This window comes from Chrysochloris asiatica, unplaced genomic scaffold (genome assembly GCF_000296735.1).
Source record: "Chrysochloris asiatica unplaced genomic scaffold, ChrAsi1.0 scaffold00126, whole genome shotgun sequence".
NCBI lineage: Eukaryota > Metazoa > Chordata > Mammalia > Afrosoricida > Chrysochloridae > Chrysochloris > Chrysochloris asiatica.
In genome coordinates, this window is record NW_006408644.1 from 8,055,862 (window position 1) to 8,078,103 (window position 22,242).

Here is a 22,242-nt window from a genome sequence, read left to right on the forward strand (position 1 = left end):
CCTTACCCCCTTCCCATGTCACTTAAAATCCAAATGCCTTAATCTGCCTTGCAAGCCCCAGTATGATTTCGACCCATAGATCACAAGGTTGGTTTGAACTGCAAGGCTGCCGATTCAAACCCACTAGCTGCTCCTCGGAAATCCTGTATAGATAGGGTTGTTATGAGTTTGACAGCATTTAACAACAACAACCTTTCTGATTTATTTCCCACGACCCTTTACCTTTTTTGCACACCAGTCTTCACACACTTGTATTGCAGCTGCTTAACATGCAAAGCTTATCCTTGTTTTAAAGTTTTTGCACATTAAACTCTTTCTGCTCCATGACTACTATTCCACCAGATTTTTGCATGGTTCCTTCCTTGTTGGCATTCAAATCTCAGCTTAAATGTTACCTCAGGCTTTCTCTGACCATATATTCCAAAGTAGTCCCTTCCCCTGCCCTTTCTATGATGTAACTTTTTTTTTCCTATTCATTATTAACTTCTTTATTTTTGTGTTGTCATGGGAGTAGGGACTGTGAGTGTTTTTAATATTACATCCCTGGTACCTAGAAGTGTGCTTGGCATATAGTTGATATTCAATAATTATTTAACAAGTGAATAAATATTAAGTAAATAACATTCTCTGACCTGAAAACCTTTAACTTGGGCTCCTAGTTGGCTTTTTTTCCCCCCTATTTGGCTTTTAAACTATGCAGTTTTAACTTAGCACTGATAAAGTGAGAAACAAAGATTAAAAGCAAAATTGAGGAGGAGTTGAGAAAGTAAGACTAAGTTCATTAGCTGGAGTGTTTTGAAATTTAAATTTGTTTTAAAATGTTAAAGCCATTTTAAGAATGAAGCTTGCTATGTTTCCTGTACTCTTACTGTTTTGGTCCTGATCCCTCTCCCCTCCACAACATCACAACAACAAGGAGGCCAATTCAGTTGATGATTGTTACCTTAGAGTGTTTCTTCTCTATTTCTGTTTAGTTCCAGGACTTTCTGAGAAGTTAACCTGTAGATTTTGTTGCATGGATTGTTGTCAATTTATTTTGTCCTTGTTGTATGATAGGTACTGTACTAAATGCTGGAAATATAGGCAGATATGGCTCCTGTCTTGGTGGAAGGAAAAAAGGAAATGTTTGACTGATTAATGATAGTTTAACACTTGTTTATCTATAGAACAAATGCAGTAATGTCTACACAAAAAGGTGTTAAGAACTCACGGGCACGTAAGAGGACTTCTTGTGGTAATGTGACATACCAAATAAAAGAGAAGCCAAGCTACTCAGGGAGGATCTCCAAACATGGACGGAGCAATCCAGAAGCTTATGAACATGCAAAAGACGCTCTGCAAGAAGCATTGAAATTCTTTGAGAAAGGTAACTGGTTATTTTTCCCTTATGAAAGTCTTACTTCTATTAAAAATATTCAATTTGAGGGTTTTTTAAACAGATTTTTAACAAGAAAGCATATTTGTGTTCATTCATGCTTTAGTTTTCTTAATAGGATTTATTGAGCACTTACAACATATCAGTATACTACATAATGGAGAGAGACACAACAATATAGTATGTTCCTAGCACAGTGGATCTTAGACTTTTCTGCCTGTTGGAATGACCCCAAAATTTGTTTTTAAATACTGATGCCTGGTATTAGGGGCTCTGGTGGCTCTGTGGGTTAGGCACTGGGCTGCTAACCATCCCCAAGGCTGGTGATTCAAACCCAACAGCTGCTTTACAGGAGAAAAATGAAGCTGTCTGTTCCTGTAAAGATTTACAGTCTTGGAAATTCTGTATACACTTGCTATGAGTCAGAATCAACTTGATTGCAGTAGATTTGGTTTAGGTTTTTGATGCCTTATGTCCACATTCTGATTTTATTGGTATGGGATGCAACCTAGGCATTGGAATTTTTAAAAAATGTTACCTACATGATTCTGATGTACAGCAAAGTTTGGAAACCACTGTCTTAGTATTGAAACCGCTTATAGTTTTTTGTTTTTTGTTTTTAAGTTTTTACTGTGAATTGAGTGATAGTTTACATGGGAGAACATCAGCTTTACACTCATCCTATTGTATTTTGTTTCATTGCAGTAATTACAATCCCCTCCATGCATTATGCATTATCATTCAATAGCATTTGCTTCCATTCCCCCATTCCCTCTGGTTTGTTTTGTTGTTGTTGTTGTTTTGGGATGTACACCGAGGCACTCAGGAATATACAGCCATTCAAACAACCAAAGGGCATACCCAGCAAACCTGCCCCCCAGACTCCAGCACACAGCCCCTCTCCCTCCTTGAGTCTAGAGTCCCCAGCCTCTCCATCTCTCCATGTCATCATCTCTGCCTCCATCTCTGGCATCGCTACTTCTCTGGATAGGGTCCTGCACTCCGCTCTTGCTCTTCTCCCTTTATGGTTGCAGGGTCCTCCACTCCTGGACTGCAAAATCAACCACTCCCCTCTTTTTACTACAAAACACCTACCTTTACAGTTGCAACAATTGCAATCAGTCATGATAACAGTTACTCACTATTGAACCATAAGGGTCTGTCCGCATCTCCTTTCACCATCCCCGTCTAGACAGGTTGGAAACCACTCAGTGGATATTCTATCTTCCCCCGCACCCTCTGAAACTAAACTCCCTCTTGAAAACTTGTAAGCCAGTCACTTCGTGCCTGTATAGCCCCCTGCCCCCACCCCCATTTTAGGTAGCCAATGTCTAAGTTGCCCATCCCTATCAATCCTGTGTACAGAGGGGATGGGAATGATCCTTGCTGTGAAGATTCCTTCCCTCTTGTTTGGTATTTTAAACAGCTTATAGTCTTAAGTCAGTGATTTTATTTCGTAGTTTAAAGCTTTTTTTAAAAAAATGTATTTTACTGTGTTTTAGGTGAAAGTTTACACTTCAAGTTAGATGCCTAACCAGCAGTTGATACACAAAATGTTCTGTGACATTGGTTACAATCCCCATAATGTGTCTGCACTCTCCCCATTTCCACTTGTCTGCCTGTGTCCATTCATCCAGTTTTCCTTGCCTTCTTTTGTGTAAATGTTAACTGTTAGGTCTCCTATAATTGGTTGTTTAAAGGACAGTCCTCACAGGCGTTTATTGTATAGGCCAATCTATTATTTGGCGGAAAAGTGACCTCTGGGAGTGGCTTATTTTCTAGACTCAATGGATATCTTAGGGTTGTTGTTGTTGTTAAGTGCCATCGAGTCGGTTCCGACCCATAGTGACCCTGTATAGGGTTTCCAAGGCTGTAAATCTTTATGGGAGCAGAAAGCCTTGTCTTTCTCCCGCAGAACAGCTGGTAGTTTCAAACTGCTGACCATAAGATTAGCAGCCCGATTCGTAAACACTACGCTACCAGAGCTCCTTTATCTTAGGTTAGGGGTGGGGAAATTTTTTCTGCCAAAATTTATAACATCATTCATGGGCTATACAGAATTATCAACTTAAAAGTTAGCCTGCTAGATTTGGTCAAACATTTAATTAACTCACTCCTAATGTGATGGCTAAAGGAGCTCTGGTAGCATAGTAATTATGAATCAGGCTGCTAACCTCAAGGTCGGCAGTTCGAAACTACCAGCTGTTCCACCGGAAAAAGATGAGGCTTTCTGTTCCCGTAAAGATTTGCAGCCTCTACAGGGTCGCTATGAGTCGGAACTGACTCCACGGTACTTAACAAGAACAATGTGATGACTAAGGAGCTCTGGTAGTGTAGTGGTTACGAGTTGGGCTGCTAACCTCAAGGTCATCTAGTTCAAAACTACCAGCAGTTTCGGGGGAGAAAGATGAGGCTTTCTGCTCCCGTAAAGATTTATAGCCTCAGAAACCCTATACAGGGTCACTATGAGTCAGAATCGACTCCATGGCACACCACTACCATCAATGTGATGGCTGGAACTGTGGTTGCTTTGGCAGGGCCAGACCAAATGATTTTGAGGGCCTTACTTGGGTTGGACATCCCCTATCCCTGTCTTAGGGCAATGGTTTTAGAGGTTCCTCTAGTTTTTATCAGTTCAGTAAATCTGGTCTTTTTGAATTTGAGTATGTTCTATATTTTTCTCCCATTCTAACTGGAACCTTCTTTTGTGTTCTGGTCAGAACAGTCAGTAGTAGTAGCCAGGCGCCATCTAGTTCTTCTGGTGTGGGGGTGGAAGAGGCTGTGGTTTGTAAGGGTGAACTAATTTCTTCCCTGAGTCTGCTTTCCTTTACCTTCCTTTACTCCAGCCAGGAAGGGACCAATAATTGTATCTTAGATGGCCGCTTGCAAGCTTTTAAGACCCTAGATGCTACTCACCAAAGTTAGGATGTAGAGTGTTATCTTTATGAACTAAATTAAGCCCATTAACCTAGTTGTCCCATGATTTTTTAAAGCTTTTATGCCAGGGTATGACTCAGCTTTCTTCACTAAAGGTGCTATTGCAGTTAAACAATCTACAATTTTTAAAGTTTTGAAGGGTTTTTAGGAAGACATATTTTATATAAAGCTGTTCTTTAAAGAATCCCAAATTTTAACTGTTGAGGACTGAAAAGAATTTTAAGGTCCCACTATTTACTGTTGCTCCTTTTTTCAGGTCCCATTAGAACTTCACGGATTAAAAATAAAAGCATGGAAAAACACTTGAAAATCATGGAAAAAGTGGCTTGGATAGATGGCTTAGCTCCAGAAGAAATTGATGTTCTATTAAATGTGGCACTCAGTGGCAAATTTGGTATGTAGAGGGGATACATTTGTCATTAATTTGCGATTAGTTTATTTATTTGAAATCAGTTACAGTTCTGTGTTTTTACTATTCTCTTCCTAAAATCAATCTGATAAAATTACAAGATGGTGTTCAAACTGCCTTAAGAGCTGAAGTTTTTGTGTGTGTATTTTGGAAATGGCCAGTTATCACAGTTCTTTATAAATAAAATGGGCAGACCCTTGTCAGTCAAGATGCTTTTTCTTCTGACAAAATGCTTCCATTCCTGTTCAAGTGCATAAGGAGGCGGCAATGTTGGGAGGAATGATGAGAAAGAAACGAATAACACCTCATCAGCCTTCTTTTTACCTGAAAAGAAACTTTTAACCATCTCTCATCTAAATTAAAATTTAGAAAGTAGTTGAGAACCTAAACATCCTCAGTTTAAAAGTTGAGGAAATTGAGTGGTAAAGAGACTTGCTTAATATGAGAGGGTTTGAGAGTAGAATTCACATCTAATCCCCATTCTTGTATTTATACTGCATTGCACTGCTACCAGGGTTTCTACATTTTAAAAAAATCAAGGCAGCTCTGCAAAGTGGCTGCTTTATATACTGTTGTTGTTACGTGCTGTGGAGTCGGTTCTGACTCATAACGACCCTGTGTAGGATTTCCAAGGAGTGGCTGGTGAGCTTGAACCGCTGACCTTGCAGTCCAGCGCATTAATCCACAGTGCCACACCAGGACTCCCTTATATATACTTGTTGTTGTTGTTCAAGTGCCTTTGAGTTGATTCTGACTCACGTTGTTGTTATTAGGTGCCATTGAGTCAGTACCAACTCCTAGCAACTCTATGCACAACAGAATGAAACACTGCCCAGTCCTGGACTAACTGCCCAGCCCATTGGATTGGCTGCCACTGTGCCAATCCATCTTATTAGGGGTCTTCTTCTTTTTCCCCGACCCTCCACTTTACCAAACATGATATCAGTCTCCAGGGACTGATCCCTCCTGACAATATGTCTGAAGTATGAGAGATAAACTCTGGCCATCATAGATTCTAGGGAGCATTCTGGCTGTATTTCTTCCAACACAGATTGGTTAGTTAATGGTACTTTTAATATTCTTCAACACCATAGCTCAGATGCATCAATTCTTTGATGGTCTTCCTTATTCACTATTCAACTTTCATATGCGTTCATGATGTTATTGAAAATAGCATGACTTGAGTCAGGCGCACCTCATACTGACATCTTTGCTCTTCAACACGTATTGCATTAGGCAGATAATACAATACATTGTTTGATTATTTGAGTGCTGCTTCCATGAGTGTTGATGGTTGATTCAAGCAAAACAAAGTCTTTGACAACTTCAGTCTTATCTCCATTTGTTGTGATGTTATTTATTGGTCCAATGATGAGGATTTTTGTTTTGTTTACACTGAGGTACAACCCATACACAAGACTGGTCTTTGATCTTCTTTATCAGTCGTATTTTAAGTCCTCTTCACTTTCAGCAAGCAAGGTCGTATCATCTGTATATTACAGGTTGTTATGATCCTTCCTCCAATCCCAGTGTCACATTTTTCTTCATATAATCCATCTTCTCAGATTAGTTGCGAGCATACAGGTTGAATAAGTATGGTGTGAAAGAATATGATCCTGGTACAAACCAGGTTGTTGTTTGCTGTTGCTGGTTCTCTGTCCAAAGAACTCACTTTGGTATTTTTTATAAGGTTGATGTGGAAATGTCCTAATTTTGTCATCATATTTGATTCTTGGTTGGCCATTTTTTAAAGAGTTTTATATATGTCACCCCATTGTCTTCTTGCCTGCATGTTTTCTGCTGAGAAATCAGAACTTAGTCGTATTAGTTCTACTTTGTAGGAAATTTTTTAGTTTTTCCCGAGATGTTCTCAGGATTTTTTCCTTGTCTTTGGTTTTGAAAAGTTTGATTATAATATGTCTTGGTGGTTTTCTCTTGGAGTTTTATTCTATTTGGAGTTCATTTAACTTCTTAAATGGCTATCTTTACGTCTTGCATAATGTTAGGAAAGTTTTCTTCTAACTACTCTTGGACAATTTTCTTTATGTTCTGTTTTGTTTTTTTATCTCTTCTTGTTCTGTAATTCCAGTTACACATAAGTTATTCTTCTTGATAGTATGCCATGTAAATCTTAGACTTTCTTCAGATTTTAAAATTTTTTTCTGATTGTTCTTTTAGAAAATGAGTATTAAGAGAGTTGTCTTCAAACTCGCTGATTCAGCCTTTCATTGATAAAATGCTACTTCTTTGACCTTTCAATGTATTATCTATTTCTGAAGTCGTAAGATTAATCTTCTGGCTTTTTAATTGCTACTTTGGTGTGGTTTCCAATTTTTCATTTATTTTGCCAGTTTGTTCTTATAGTGCTTTCTAGAATTAGTCTAAAGTTTGTGTGTGTGTGTGTGTGTGTTTTCTCCTGGCTTTCATTGATCTTTCTCTCAATACATTGAAGGTATCTAAATACCATTCTTTAAAATTCCTTATCAAGTGGTTCTGATACCATTTCTGGTGTTACATTTTTCAACTGTATTTTGGTAACTTATTTGAGACACTCTGTCTTATTTATTTGTGTAAGCTGAAATTGTCTGTTTTCTCTGAGACTCTGGCATTCACCACCTGTCTCTTGGTGGATGTGATAGAGACTAGAAGTCTGAATGCAGTTCTCTGTGTGCTGCTTGTGTAGCTAGTTCACAGTAGGTTCACACACTTCCAGAAGCAGGGATGCCACGTTCAGGCAGAGCTGAGGCTATGCAGGAAGGGGTGCCACTGGCCACTGAATTGGCGATGGCAAGACTGGCCACCCCCTTGACTACCAGGAGGGCACAGGAACAGGGTAGCACTCTCTTGCTGCCAATATTCAGACATGTCCTGTGCTTGCAGGCTGCTATATTGGCAGCTACTTGTAAGAGCCCAACTGGTCATGTCGCTCAACACCAGCTGACAGCCTGCCTGAATTTCTTCTCTCTTGCTGCACCTGTTCACCTTCCTCTTCCAGATGGCACTCAATCCACCTCTCTGTCTTATCCTCTGAAGCTTGGGGTTCCAGGATCACCATCTGTATCTATTACACTTGTTATCCCATGTCTTTGTTGCAGAGGATCTGCTCGGCATCTGCTATTCCATCATCTTGCCCTGAAACTCTTCCATTAACTTTTTTTTTTTTTTCTTCTGTAAACTTGCTTCCTCCGCTCACATCTACATTAAAAAAAAATATTGTGAATTATGTGATAGTTTACATGGGAGAACATTAGCTTTACATTCATCCTATCATATATCATTTCATTGCTATGGTTACAATCTCCTCCTTGCATCATCAATCAACCAAAGGGTATACCCTACAAGCCTGCCCCTTGGTCGTCAGCACACAGCCCCTCTCCCTCTCTGGGTCTAGAGTTCCCAGCTGCTCCATCTCTCCACGTCATCGTCTCTGCCTCTATCTCTGGCGTCACTGCTTCTCTGGGTAGGATCCCGCTCTCTGCTCTTCTACCTTGATAGTCCCAGGGACCTCCACACCGGGACTGCAAAGTCAACCACTCTCCTCCTTTTGCTATAAATGTCTACCTTTACATTTCCAACCCTCACAGTCAGTCCTGATAGCAATTATTCACTATTATACCACATGAGTGCTATCCCCATCTCCTTTCATCAGCCCTGCCGAGACAGATTGGATACTACTAAGTGGAGAGTCTACCTTCCTCAGAGCCCTCTGGATCTAGGCTCCCTTTTGAAAGCTTGTAAACCAGTCACTTCTTGCCTTTGTAGCCCCCTATTTTAGGTAGCCAGTGTCCAAGTTGTCCATCCCTATATACCCTGTGTATCAAGGGGGTGGGAATGATCCTCGCTGTAAAGATATGGTCCCTCTTTTGAGCTACTACATCCATACGTGTAGTTCAAGTTCATCAAATTGTATCATATTACTCTTTTTTTCCCTCTTCTTTCTTCTTCTAGTTGAGTTTTGATCATGCAGCTATTGAAGCCAGGTCAAGTGGGTATTATCCACAAGTGTGGGTATTCTTGTGCATATGCCCTCACTTCTTATCAGCTAGACGTTCACACTCCACTCTAGTCCTCTGTGGCTATGTCCCTGACTCTGGGCGCCCGAGTCCCCAGGTCTTGCCATACTGCTGGCCAACCAGGTCTCAACCTGGGTTCATAGGAGTCTATTGAACATGGTAGGACTTAGCTCTTCATTGTTGTTTTGCCCTCACTTACCCTGATCGGTGACCAACATGGTCACCAGTCAGAGCACATGTCTGCTTGTGTATTCCCCTTGAGTCTTAGTCTTGGAAGGGGGTTTGCCCTGATAGGACCTGACCACTTGGCTTGATGTCTCCTGGGCGAGCAACTTGCTTGTTCTTGTAGTAGTCAGTTGGACTGCCATTATTGTTTTTTATTTTTCCTGTTGGTCTTTCTTTCAAGAAGTGTCTTCTCTTTTTCTAGCCGCTCTAGGCTGGTCTGCGTGTCCTTTCAAGTGGAATTTTACCACCTCAGAAGATTCTGGATGGGGTTCAGGATTCCACCTATGGTCTTATGCAATGCAGCGGCTCCACAAGAAGCCTCCTTCACTGGGCACGTTGTATTCCCATTTTAGGTATTCCAATCAGATATATGCAGAAGACGGACTTACAAGCTTTCCATGGTGATATTTCTGGCTATTCCTTTCTCTCCCCCTCAAGTGTCTATTTTATTAAGATATTATTTACCCCCTTTTATCCATTCAAATCATGCCTCAATCCCTGTATCCCAGAGCCCTGTTGTTCCAAGGTTGTGCATACATTGATATTTACCTCTGTTCCAGTTAGCCCATGCAAACCTGCCTAATTGTTCTCCCATCCGCCTTGTTCTTCCATTCCCCTCCCCCTTCTTGTGTATTGCTCCCTCCCCAGCACTCAAACTATCCTGTGTCTATTCCCTACCCTGTGTTCTACCTTTCTCTCCCTTCCCTTACCTCACCCCCTACATACCATTAACCAGCAAAGAATCCCTTGCCCCGCTTTTAGTATGGGTTCTTTTTCTAGGTTTTTTATTCTATGAACTTTTTGCAGCCCCCGTGTACTAAGTATTTCCTGGTTCTTGCAGCCTAGGTTCCTTTGTGTATACTCTATTATGTTTGTGTGCATGTGGGATTTAAAGCAACAATACAGAAATACTAACTTAGTTCAACTCTGAGATATTTTATCCCTACTTTTCCCTGGGTAATTCTTTGGCTTTCTTAGAAAGTTCAGTTTGACCTAATAAATTTGGCTTTTGCTCTGTAGATTGTTTCTGATCGGTTGTTCTAAGATCCTTCCAGGAATTCATGTTTGACTATTGTCTATCAAGATCAGTTCTGTCATTCCCTGAAAAGACCCATTCCAATTATTATGAATCTGTGTAGGGTTTTCTGCAACTGTAAAATTTTTACGGGAGAATACAGAGTCATCCTTCTCTTCAGAGTGGCTGTTGGGTTTGAACTGCCTACCTTGTCATTAGCAGTCCAGTGCTTATCTTAATAGTCCCACCAGGGCTCTTTTTATAATTCCATATTGTTATGGTATTGTAGAATAAGCACTGGACTGCTAACCCACCAGCTGCTCCTTGGAAACCCTATCTAGTGTTGCTGAGTTGGAACCAACTCAACAGCATTTAACAACAACAGCTACCCTTAATATCCTTAAAGGTCCCACCAGGGCTCTTTTTATCACTCCATATTGTTATGGCGCTGTGGAATAAGCACTGGATTGCTAACCACAAGGTGTGCAGTTCAAACCCACCAGCCACTCCTCAGAGACCCTACATAGGATTGCTATGAGTTGGAACCGACTCAACAGCACACAACAACACTATCTTTTAAAAATGTATAGACTATATAGTTGTTTTCTATTTTGGAATTTCTCTTTTCTTTTTCATAGTTCAGATATTAATGACTAGAGGTATGCATGCCTGCCAGGTCATGTTGTTGTTAAGTGCTGTCGAGTTGATTCCGACCCATAGCGACCCTGCATAGGGTTTCCAAGGAGCAGCTAGTGAGCTTGAACCACTGACCTGCAAACAGCTTTGCAGTCTGACACATTAACCAACAGCGTCACACCAGGATGAGGTGTTTCAAAATGCATATATCATGCACTGGAAACTTGTATATAACAATTAAGAAAATAATCTCTGGCTTTCTAGTCTTAACTTTCCTTTTATGTTCAAGATGGAATTTGCTCAAGTAAAATATGGTCCCCTTAATTGGTTTTCTCCCTTTTTGTTATTTTTATGTCCCTGGGGTGGCGCTGTAGGATCAGCACCGGACTGCTAGCATAGTGGTTATGAATCGGGCTGCGAACCGCAAAGTCAGCAGTTCGAAACTACCAGCTGCTCCGTGGGAGAAAGATGAGGCGATCTGCTCCCGTAAAGATTTACAGCCTCGGAAACCCTGTTCAGGGTCGCTATGGGTCGAAACTGACTCGACGGCACTTAACAACAACAACAACATGAGTAGGAACCAACTCAATGACACTTAACAACAACAGCAATACTAGGTCTTTATTTGTAGCTGTTTTGTTAAGATTAAATGCCTACTTAGAAGCAGGTATGCTAGGCTGCCTCTCAGAAACCCTATACAGAGTCTCTATGAGTTGGAATCAGCTTGATGGCAATAAATAACAACATGCTAGGTATTACATATGATTATATATATATAATTGTGATTAGGTGCAAAGGGACTTTAGAATATTTAGAAACTCATTAAAGGGCCATTTGGAAATAATAATAGAGTCAGTGTGAAATTTCCCACTTTGAATTTGGTGCATATGTAAAGTGTTAACTGTGAGACTATTTTAAAGTTTAGAAAAGCTAGGTTATGGGAGTAGAGGAGGAAAAAAAAACACATACACAAGAGTGAAAAGCAGATTTTTATTCTTGTAATTCTGTTTTTTAAACTAGTCATCACTGTTCCTTTTTTTCTCTACAGAGCTACGGGGTAGAAACTGATGACATGTATTTTACTTCTTGAAGTCCTAATACACAGAAGTTGATGTTGCTGTTGTTGTTGTTAAGTGCTGTCGAGTCAATTCCCACTAATAGCAACCCTGTATAAGATTTCCAAGGAGTAGTTGGTGAGTTTAAACCACCAACCTTGTGGGTCAAACCAACCTTGTGGTCTAGTGCTACCGCGCCATACCAGGACTCCGAAGTTGATATTAGTGTGTACAAAGCCATTCTCTGCAATATCACTTTTACTATCATGGTGGTCAGAGAGCAAGATGAAAAGATTATGATAGTATAGAATATTCTAAGCTGCTGATTCCAAGGGTATCTGTTACATTCTGATACCCACTTCCCCTCTTTTGCTGATGGTGGTTGTGGTTGTGTGCCACCAAGTCAGTTCTGATGCATAGCTACCCTGTATAGGGTTTCCAAAGCTGTAAGTCTTTTATAGAAGGAGAATGCCTCATTTTCCTCCCACAGAGCGACTGGTAGATTCGAACTACTGACCTTGCGGTTAGCAGCCCAGCTCATAATCCACTACACTAACAGGACTCCTTTTGCTGATATGTATTCTTCACAAGGAGTCCTGGTATGGTGCTGTGGGCTAATGCATCAGACTGTAAAGTCGTTTGAACTGCAAGGTCAGTGGTTCAAGCTCACCAGCTGCCCCTTGGAAATCCTATACAGGGTTGGAATTGACTTGATGTCACTTAACAACAACAAAAATTCTTCACAAATAATATTCTTCAGTGTATCAGCTCTATCAGTAGCTTTAAATAAATCAGCCTATTGTGACATTAAAAAATAATAACAAAATATTTTTAAACAAAATTCATATGGTAGGCTCTTTTTTGAGCTCTAGTTCACATATCGTAAAATTCACCTTTGTAACGTGTACAGTTCATTGGCTTTTAATACTAGATTCACAAAGTTGTACAACCATCGCTACTATCTAATTGTAGAACATGTTTATCACCATTACTTCAAAAAGAAACTCTATGCATCCCTCTCCCCTTTTGAAATTGGACTATTAGGGCCAAATAATTTACTCTGGTAGTTTATGTCAGAAGTTGTAATAATGATAAAATGTGTTGAATGTTATGCCCTCTTTTTATTGCCTTCAATATAAAGTCAGGTTTTTAGGTCCAGGGAATGACTGAGACACTAAAATGTATTTTGATTTAGAGTTTCTCTACTTTCCAGGGAATGCTGTAAACACTCGGATATTTAAGTGCTTGATTCCAGCAACTGTAATATCAGGAGATTCTGTGGTTAAGGCTGTATCTTGGCTTTGTGTCGGCAAGTGTTCTGGTACCATCAAGGTACTTTTCTTGCGTTGGCTAGTTGCAATGTTTGACTTCATTAATGAAAAAGACCAAGTTAACTTGCTCTATGGCTTCTTTTTTGCTTTACTGCAAGATGATGCACTGGTAAGTAAAAATTTGACAGGATCATTCATAGATCCAGTATTGTAGTTCTGTATATTGCTATGCTATATGTGTTTCACATGCCACATGATTAAAATTAAGCATGCAGAAACATAAAGAATAACATAACACATACTGTTGCACTCATTTCTCCGATGTAACACCAGTAATATGTTTGCCATGTTTGCTTTACACCCTCTTTTACACGAGTACAGTGTTACAAACAGAATTGACTCCATAGGGGAGTCTCTTTGCTGATCTAGAGCAGTGATTGCCATCTTTTCCTTTCTCAACCATTTTAATAGAGTCCTTTGGGTCATTTACTCCACATATTCTTGATTAACACTGCAAAAACCTCATCAAAATTAATAAGGAAAGGGTTGCTTTTCATGTGATGCCAAAGGACTGATTTTGATTAAATAACATAATTATTCCCATGAAAAATAATAATCACGCTGAGTAATCAATCTGCTGTCCACCTGGAACACTTTTAAGGACCACCAGTAATCCACAGGCTGAGAACCTCGAGGTCAGCAGTTCGAAACTTACAGCTGTTCCGCGGGAGAAAGATGAGGCTCTCTGCTTCCATAAAGATTTTTTTTTTTTTTTTTTTTTTTTTTGGCAGAGGTCAGACATACCTCCACACTCCAACTTTTCTTTTTTTTTTTTTTTAAGTTTTTATTGTGAATTATGTGATAGTTTACATGGGAGAACATTAGTTTTACATTCACCCTATCATATATTGTTTCATTGCCATGGTTACAATCCCCTCAATGCATCATCAACCAACCAAAGGGTATACACTACAAGCCTGCTCCCCAGTTGTCAGCACACAGCCTCTCTCCCTCTCTGTGTCTGAAGTCCCCAACTGCTCCATCTCTCCATGTCATCGTCTCTGCCTCCATCTCAGGCATCACAGTTTCTCTGGGTAGGGTCCCGCTCTCCGCTCTTCTCCCTTGATGGTCCCAGGGACCTCCGCTCCTAGACTGAAAAGTTAATCACTCCCCTCCTTGCTACAAAACGTCTACGTTTACATTTTCCCGTAAAGATTTACAGCCTCAGAAACCCTATATGGGGTCGCTATGAGTCGGAACCGACTCCACGGCACATAACCACAACCACCACCAGTAATCCACAGACCATGTGAACAACTCAACAGAATTCTTTCTTTTGGGAAGGGAGTTTATTAATTGATTTCATTTTTAAAAGGAGATGTTTCTATAGTTGTTTTGTGCTAACCACTGTAGAGGACTCAAAGTTTAACACTGTTTCACTACTGTAGTTGGGAGTGTTAAAGAAAGCATATAAAATGAAACAGCAATTCAAGAGTTAAATTATTCGAAGACAGTATATGATAGTAGAAGTATAACAATGCTGTGATATTTTTGGGAACAGAACGGAAGAGAGCACTGTGTGCCAGATTCCTTAGAGAAAGCATCAAAGTATATGGGCATTGGATTGGGTCTTGAAGATTGAAGAGGATTTGGGATTTGATGAGAAGCGAAAGTGTTTGGTATGATGGCAGTGTTTTAAGTAAAAGTGCAAGAAAGAAATATATAAATTGTGTTTTGTTGTTGTTAGGTACCAATGAGTTGTTTCCAGCTCATAGTGATCCTGTGCACAACAGAGCAAAACACTGCTGGGTCTTGTTCCCTCCTTACAGTTGTTATGTTTGAGCCCATTGTTTTAGGAGATCTTAAATAGACCAGCCTGACTTGATTGGAGTAGGTGGGTGATATGGCTGAAAATGTTGGATTACAGAGACCTTTGAATGTTATGCTAAGGAATTTGAACTTTATCTTTTATTCAGTGGGGACATCATGAAATTTTTTTGGGTAGAATAAAAGCAGCATTGTGGGCTCGAACTGCTAACTTTTATGGTTTGCAGTGCAGTGCTTATCCTACAGAGCCACCAAACTATAAATAGCTTTCCTCAAACTAAGTGCTCAGAATTTAAGCACTAATAAAAATGGTCTAGAGTAGTCCTGCTGTGGTACTACAGGATAAGCACTGGACTGCTAACTGCAAGGTTGGCAGTTCAAACCTACTAGCTGCTCCTTGGAAACCCTATCATACAGGGTCACTATGAGTCTGAAGTAACTCAATGGCACTTAACAACAACAGAAAGAGTACTTTAACAGTATTATGTCAGTCAGTAATTTGGCAAATTAATTGAGTTTGTGCTATTTGCCAAACGGGGGACTAAATGCTTAATTAAAATATGTTATATCATATATAATTTTGAAGACTAAACAACATGGGAAAATGCTTGTAAGTAGAAAAGCAGCATATAAATTTTAAGTTTTTTGTATTTTAATAAATAAGGACTAATGTGTTGCTCTGGTAGCATAGTGGATGCAAGTTGGACTGCTAGCCTCAAGGTCAGCAGTTCAAAACTACCAACTGTTGTGCGGGACAAAGGTGAGGGTTTCTGCTCCTGTAAAGATTTACAGCCTCGGAAACCCTATACTGGGTCGCTATGAGTCAGAATTGACTCCATGGCACATAACCAACCAACTAAATGTGTTGTTAGGAGTCCTGGTGTGGTACTGCAGGGTAATGCTTTGGACCACTGTTGTTTTTTTGTTATTAAATGCCATCAAGTCAGTTCTGACCTATAGTAACCCTTTATAGAGTTTCCAAGGAGAGACTGATGAACTCTGGACGACTGTAGGTCAGGTTAAACCACAAAGTCGGCGGTTCAAACCCACTAGCTGCTCCTGGGAAACTCTATACAGGGTCGCTATGGGTTGGAACCGACTTGATGGCACTTACCAACAACAATGTTGTGTTTTGTTTTTAAGTTTTTATTGTGGATTGAGTGATAGTTTACATGGGAGAATATCAACTTTACATTCATCCTATCGTATTTCGTTTCATTGCAATGATTACAATCCTCTCCATGCATCATCATTCAATAGTAATTGCTTCTATTCCCTCTGTGCTTTTTTTGTTTTTGATGTACACCAAAACACTCAGGAATATGTAATCATTCAAACACCCAAAGGGTTGCCTCCTGGCCGCCAGCACAGCACGAGTCCCCAGCATGAGTCCTCCATGAGTCTAGAGTCCCCAGCCACTTCATCTCTCCACATCATCATCTCTGCCTCCATCTCTGGCATCGCTACTTCTCTGAATAGGGTCCCACACTCTGCTCCCATTCTTCTCCCTTTATGGTCCCAGGATACTCCACTCCTGGACTGCAAGATCAACCACTCCCCTCTTTTTGCTACAAAACATCTACCTTTACAGTTGCAAAAATTGCTATCAGTCATGATAACATTTACTCACTGTTGAACCACAAGTCTTATCCCCATCTCCTTTCACCAGCCCCATCTAGACAGATTGAAAACCACTTATTGGAGATTCTACCTTCCTCCACACCCTCTGAAACTAAGCTCCCTCTTGAAAACTTGTAAATCACTCACTTTGTGCCTTTATAGCCCCCCATTTTAGGTAGCCAATATCAGTTGCCCATCAATAATGTATTTTTATGTGCCATCAAGTTGGTTCTGACTCACAGTAAACCTGTATAGGGCTTCCAAGGAGTGGCTGGTAGGTTTGAACCACCGATCTTGCAATCCAGGTCTTATCCTTAGTGCCACACCAGGAGTAGTACTGGAAGGAATAGATGAATAAATATTAGGTAGGATTATGGACAATTATTTTTCTCTTTTCAAAATTTCTATGTTGCTTTTAAATTCTACAAATAATCTAAAAAAGGAATAATGGAATGCCAGTTAAGACTATTGTTTTTTTAATTATCATCATGTAATATAGAAAAGAACTTTCCAAAGTTGTTTTAGTGAAGTCTAAAACCTTTTTATTTAATCAGTATAAGATTGACATTTGAAAAAAAATGTGTTGCTATTTGTTCAAGATATATTGTCATTTCTTGTTGATATATATATATATATTTTTATTTTAACAGTGCCCTTACGCCTGCCATTTGTTATATTTGCTAACCAAAAAAGAGAATGGTGAGTGTTTTCATTTCAGTTGTGTTACATGTATTCTGTGGAATTAGCATTTGTATTAGCCTACTAAGGTAGCATAGTGGTTACGAATCGGGCTGCGAACCGCAAGGTTAGCAGTTCAAAACTACCAGCTGTTTCGCAGGAGAAAGATGAGACTTTCTGCTCCCGTAAAGATTTACAGCCTTAGAAACCCTGTACAGGGATGCTTTGAGTCGGAACCGACTCCACAGCACACAGCCACCACCACTTATATATCTGTACTTGTTTTGTGGAAATTGCTTTCTAGTACTTCTAAGATCATCTGCTTAATGGATTAACTGAACAGGGTATTTATATTCTTGATTTGTTTTAAGAAGCCGCTAAATGAACTGCATGGTGTAACCAGTTTATTTTTATTTTGAGCCAAATGCATAGTAGTATCCTTTTCCTTTACCTTTTCTAGTCAAACCATTTCGTGTGAGAAAACTACTTGACCTTCAGACCAAGATGGTGAGTACCATAAAGACTTAAGATTGGCCAGTGTATTATGTGCTTGGTACTGAACTTGGTTTTAGGGATATAAACTCAAGTAAGTCATTATCTTCATAGGCCTTACTGTCTAAGGGGCTTAGACAACAAAATAAGAAATGAAAATCAGATTCAGGATCAAGGAGAAGTGGTGATGCTTGAGAGAAATTGTAAAGAATTAATAGAATTTATTGACAAAGATGGGAGAGAAGGACATTCCTGGAAAGTGTGCAAAGACATGCAGATGTCACACAGCAAAAACTGTTCCAGAAATTGGTTTGGTATGACTACAACAGTAAGTGAGTGGCAGGAAGTGGTCAGAAATGAGTTTGTTTTTTGTGGATGTGATCTAGGGAAGCATTTTTTAAAAAATGTTTTATTGTGAATTATGTGATAGTTTACATGAGAGAACATTAGCTTTACATTCGTCCTATCATATATCATTTCATTGCCATGGTTACAATCCACACTATGCATCATTAACCAACAAAAGGGTGTACCCTGCAAGCCTGCCTCCCGGTTGTCAGCACACAGCCCCTATCCCTCTCTGGGTCTAGAGTCCCCAGCTGCTCCATCTCTCCACGTCATCGTCTCTGCCTCCATCTCTGGCATCACTGTTTTTCTGGGTAGGGTCCCGCTCTCCGCTCTTCTCCCTTGATGGTCCCAGGGACCCCAGAGGGTTTTATTATAACACAAACTGCTAAGCCCAACCCCAGCATTTCTGATTCAGTACATATAGGGTGCACCTGATAATTTGCATTTTTAACAAATTCCAAGGTGATGTTGATTCTGCTCCTCTGAGGAGCTCACTTTGAGAGTCACTGTTCTAAGCATATTGAACTTACTGTTAGGTATACCTGGCTTTGAACCATTTCATTCCATTCCTACCCCCTGCTGAGATTCTTATGTATAATAATGACCTGGGGATCTTGCTGAAATGTATATTCGGATTCAGTAAATCTGGAGTGGAAATACAAATTCTCAGCAGTGGGGTGGAACTGATAGGAGCTTGTTGGGAGCCCTGGTTTGAAGCTTCTGTTCCCTTGAACACACAGATCCCTTTGGCACAGGGAGATACAAAACTTTTGGAAAAACTCCTACTTAACCTTCTGAGACTAAGTTCAGCAATTCTGTCCTTTATGACTCCTTTCTTTAACTTTCAGATCTATTGAACATTCTGTTCTTTAAACCCCAGGAACTCTGGTAGCGAGTGGGTTATGCATTGGCCTGCCAACCACAAGCTTAGCAGTTTGAATTCACCAGCTCCTCCATGGGAGAATGATGAGGCTTTCTATTCCCTGTTAAAATTTACAGCCTCAGAAACCCTATACAGGGTCACTGAGATGGAAGCGACTCCACAGCACATCACTACTACCACCACCTTTGAACTCCCACTGCAGTCTGTACTTGTTTATATGTGTAAGCATCTTGATGGTAGGACTTGGTCCTTGTATCAATAATAAAAATAACGAATATTTGAGTGCTTGTTCAAAAGTGCCAGTATCATATTATGTGCTTTATATGTATTCTCTCACTTAATACTCAAAACAATTTTGCGAGGTAAATATTGTTATGTATATATTATTTGCAAAGAAACTGAGTCATGAGCTACAGTAACTGCTCGAGGTTATACAATTATAACCTTAATAGACACATTAATAGGTGCTTAATAAATTGTTATGATTTGAATAGGCATGTTGCATTTTAAGTACTTTGGAGTCCTGGTATGGCGCTATGGGTTAATGCGCGAGACTGCCAAGTTGGTTGAACTGCAAGGTCGGCGGTTCAAGCTTACCAGCTGCTCCTTGGAAACCCTATCAGGGTCGCTATGGGTCAGAACTGACTTGACGGCACTTAACAACAACATTTTAAGTACTTTAAATGTTATTAAAGTAATACAAGTATACAGATTAAAAGATTAAAAAATTGTTCTCTAAGGTTTAATTTTACCCTACAGCGCCGCACCAGGATTCCTTACTAGCTGCTCCTTGTAAACCATGTACAGGGTCTCTGTGAGTTGGAACCAACTTGATGGCACTTAACAACAACAACATAAGGTTTAATGAAAAAACCGTGGAACCTGCTTAGTCCTTATTATAGTTACACCTGATTGGTGGCTTTACCTTCATATTATAATGACATGCTTGCATTGCTTTACAATTGTTTCCATTGTAAATGTTATCCTGTTCATTTTTCCTCAGTTGTTTCATTATTATTATTATTGAAATATAGCAAAACCTGTGAAAGCTGGAACCTATGTAAGGCAGAGACCCATCAGAGAAGGAAAACACAAATATAGGTTCATTCTAGAAAATGATCCATATGCACTGGAGAAAAATATGTATTGTTTTGGTGATGGGTATTGTTAAGTGCAATCAGGCTGTTCTGACCCTTAGCGACACTGCATAGTTTCCATAGAACAGCTGGTGGGTTTAACTGCCAACCTTGCAGTTATCATTACTATATAATGTCTTTCTTTATCTCTTGTAATAGATTTTGATTTACAGTCTATTTCATCTGATACCACTATGGCCACCCCTGCTCGTTTTTTATTTTCAGGTTGCATGGAATCTTTTTTTTCCATTCTTTTATTTTGAGTCTGTTTGTGTCCTTATATCTAAGACACATATCTTGTGTGCAGCAAAAAGGTGGATTATTGTTTTGAATCCATTCTGTCACTCTCTGTCTTTTGCATGGAGAGTCTACTTCATTCATTCTGCTAATTGATGGTGTGGCTTTATAGGATCAGTACTGGACTCTGAACTACAAAGTCAGTAGTTCAACCTACCAGCTGCTCCTTGGAAACCCTGTATAGTGTCGCTATGAGTTGAAACCAACTTGATAGCACTTAGCAACAGCAATAACGTATCTTCGTTGCCTTTTAATTTTCATTTTAATGTTATTCTTGTGTTTAGATGCTTTTTTGTGAGGAGTTTTATTTATTTCTTCCTCCATATTTTTTCGAGGTGTTTTCTTGGTGATTACAGCAAATATTACATTATACAATTTTTAACATACAAGCAAGTGACAACATTAACATACTAAAAGTATTCCTGTTTTGCTCCTCCCTACCCCCTTTTCTTTTGGTTAGTCTCCATTGATGTCATTGTACAGCCTATATCTGACTGGTTTAATATCATATGCACTTAATGTTATATTATTTATGGAACTTAATTTTGAGTTTATTATCTGGAAATACAGTTGGTCCTTCATGTTTTCTTTTCATATGGTGAACTCTCTTAAGTAATATTTTCAGAGCTGGTCTGATAGTAACAAATTTCCAGAGTTTCTGTTTATTTTGGGACTCTTGTTTTTGAATGACAGCTTTCCTGTGTAAAGAATTCTTGTTTGGCAATTGTTTTCCTTCAGTTTGTATAGTTATATATGTTGCTCCATTGTCTTCTGGCCTCCAGGGTCTCTGGGGAGAATCTGTATTAATTCTTATGATGGACCCTTAGTATGTCATACTGTGCTTTTACTCTTGCTGCTTTCAGAATTCTTCCCTTGTCTGTGGTTTTCAAGAATTTTACTACACTGTTTCATGAAGGTGGACCTCTTTGTGTTTCTTCTTTTTATGTATAGCTTCCTATTTTTGTAAGCTTGGTTCCTTATTCAGGCCTGAGAAATTCTCTGTTATCTCTTGGAAAACTCTTTCTATCCCTTTATTAATATCATGAAACTCTGGAATTCCAAAAATTCTAATGTTAGGTTTCTTAATTGAATCCCATATTTCCATTTGACTTTGCTTGCTTTTCTTTTGGTCTCTACTTTCTCTTGAAACTTAAATTCAGTGACTGTCTGCTAGTTCCCTTATTCTGTCTCTGTCTGCTTGAATCTAATGTTGAATGTTTCTCTTGCATTTTTTAATTTAATTATTTTATTAATCACTTCCTGTATTTCTCTCTTTTTTAAATTTTAGCTTTCAGTTTCCTTATGGAATTTCTCATTCTGTTTCCCGATCCCCATTAGTTTATTTTCTGTGAGTTATTTACTTTTTTTTATTGTTGTTAAGTCAAGTCAATCCTGATCATAGCAACCCTGTATAGGGTTTCCAAGGAGTAGCTGGTGGATTTGAACTAATGACCTTTCAGTTAGCAGTCCAATGTTTAACCTACAGTGCCACACCAGGATTCCATGCTTTCTTTAAACATATATTTTTTAATGCTTTATTGTGAATTATGTGATAGTTTACATGGAGAACATTAGCTTCACATTGATCCCATCGTATATCGTTTCCTTGCCATGGTTACAATCCCCTCCATGCATCATCCACCAACCAAAGGGTATACCCCGCAAGCCTGCCCCCCAGTCTTCAGTACACAGCCCCTCTCCCTCTCCAGGTCCAAAGTCCCCAGCCGCTCCATTTCTCCACATCATCGTCTCTGCCTCCATCTTTGGTGTCACTGCTTCTCTGGGTAGGGTTCCATTCTCCGCTCTTCTCCCTTGATGGTCCCAGGAACCTCCGCTCCTAAACTAGAAAGTTAATCACTCCCCTCCTTTTGCCACAAAACGTCTACCTTTACATTTCCAACCCTTATGATCACTCCTGATAACAATTACTCATTATTGTATCACAAGAGACCTATCTATATCTCCTTTCATCTGACCCGCTTAGACAGATTGGATACTACTCAGTGGAGAGTCTACCTTGCTCCA

General features: G+C 39.6%; 1 protein-coding gene across 1 annotated transcript in view; it reads left to right on the forward strand.

The window, feature by feature from the left end:
* Positions 1 to 1,179: 1,179 nt before the first annotated feature.
* CENPI (centromere protein I) overlaps positions 1,180 to 22,242 on the forward strand; it is a 69,287-nt gene continuing 48,224 nt past the window's right edge. The window contains exons 1-5 of the mRNA XM_006869114.1: positions 1,180 to 1,366; positions 4,569 to 4,706; positions 12,879 to 13,105; positions 17,034 to 17,082; positions 17,522 to 17,568. Of these exons, the coding sequence (XP_006869176.1) occupies positions 1,180 to 1,366; positions 4,569 to 4,706; positions 12,879 to 13,105; positions 17,034 to 17,082; positions 17,522 to 17,568 (648 nt within the window). The remainder of the gene's footprint in view (positions 1,367 to 4,568; positions 4,707 to 12,878; positions 13,106 to 17,033; positions 17,083 to 17,521; positions 17,569 to 22,242) is intronic.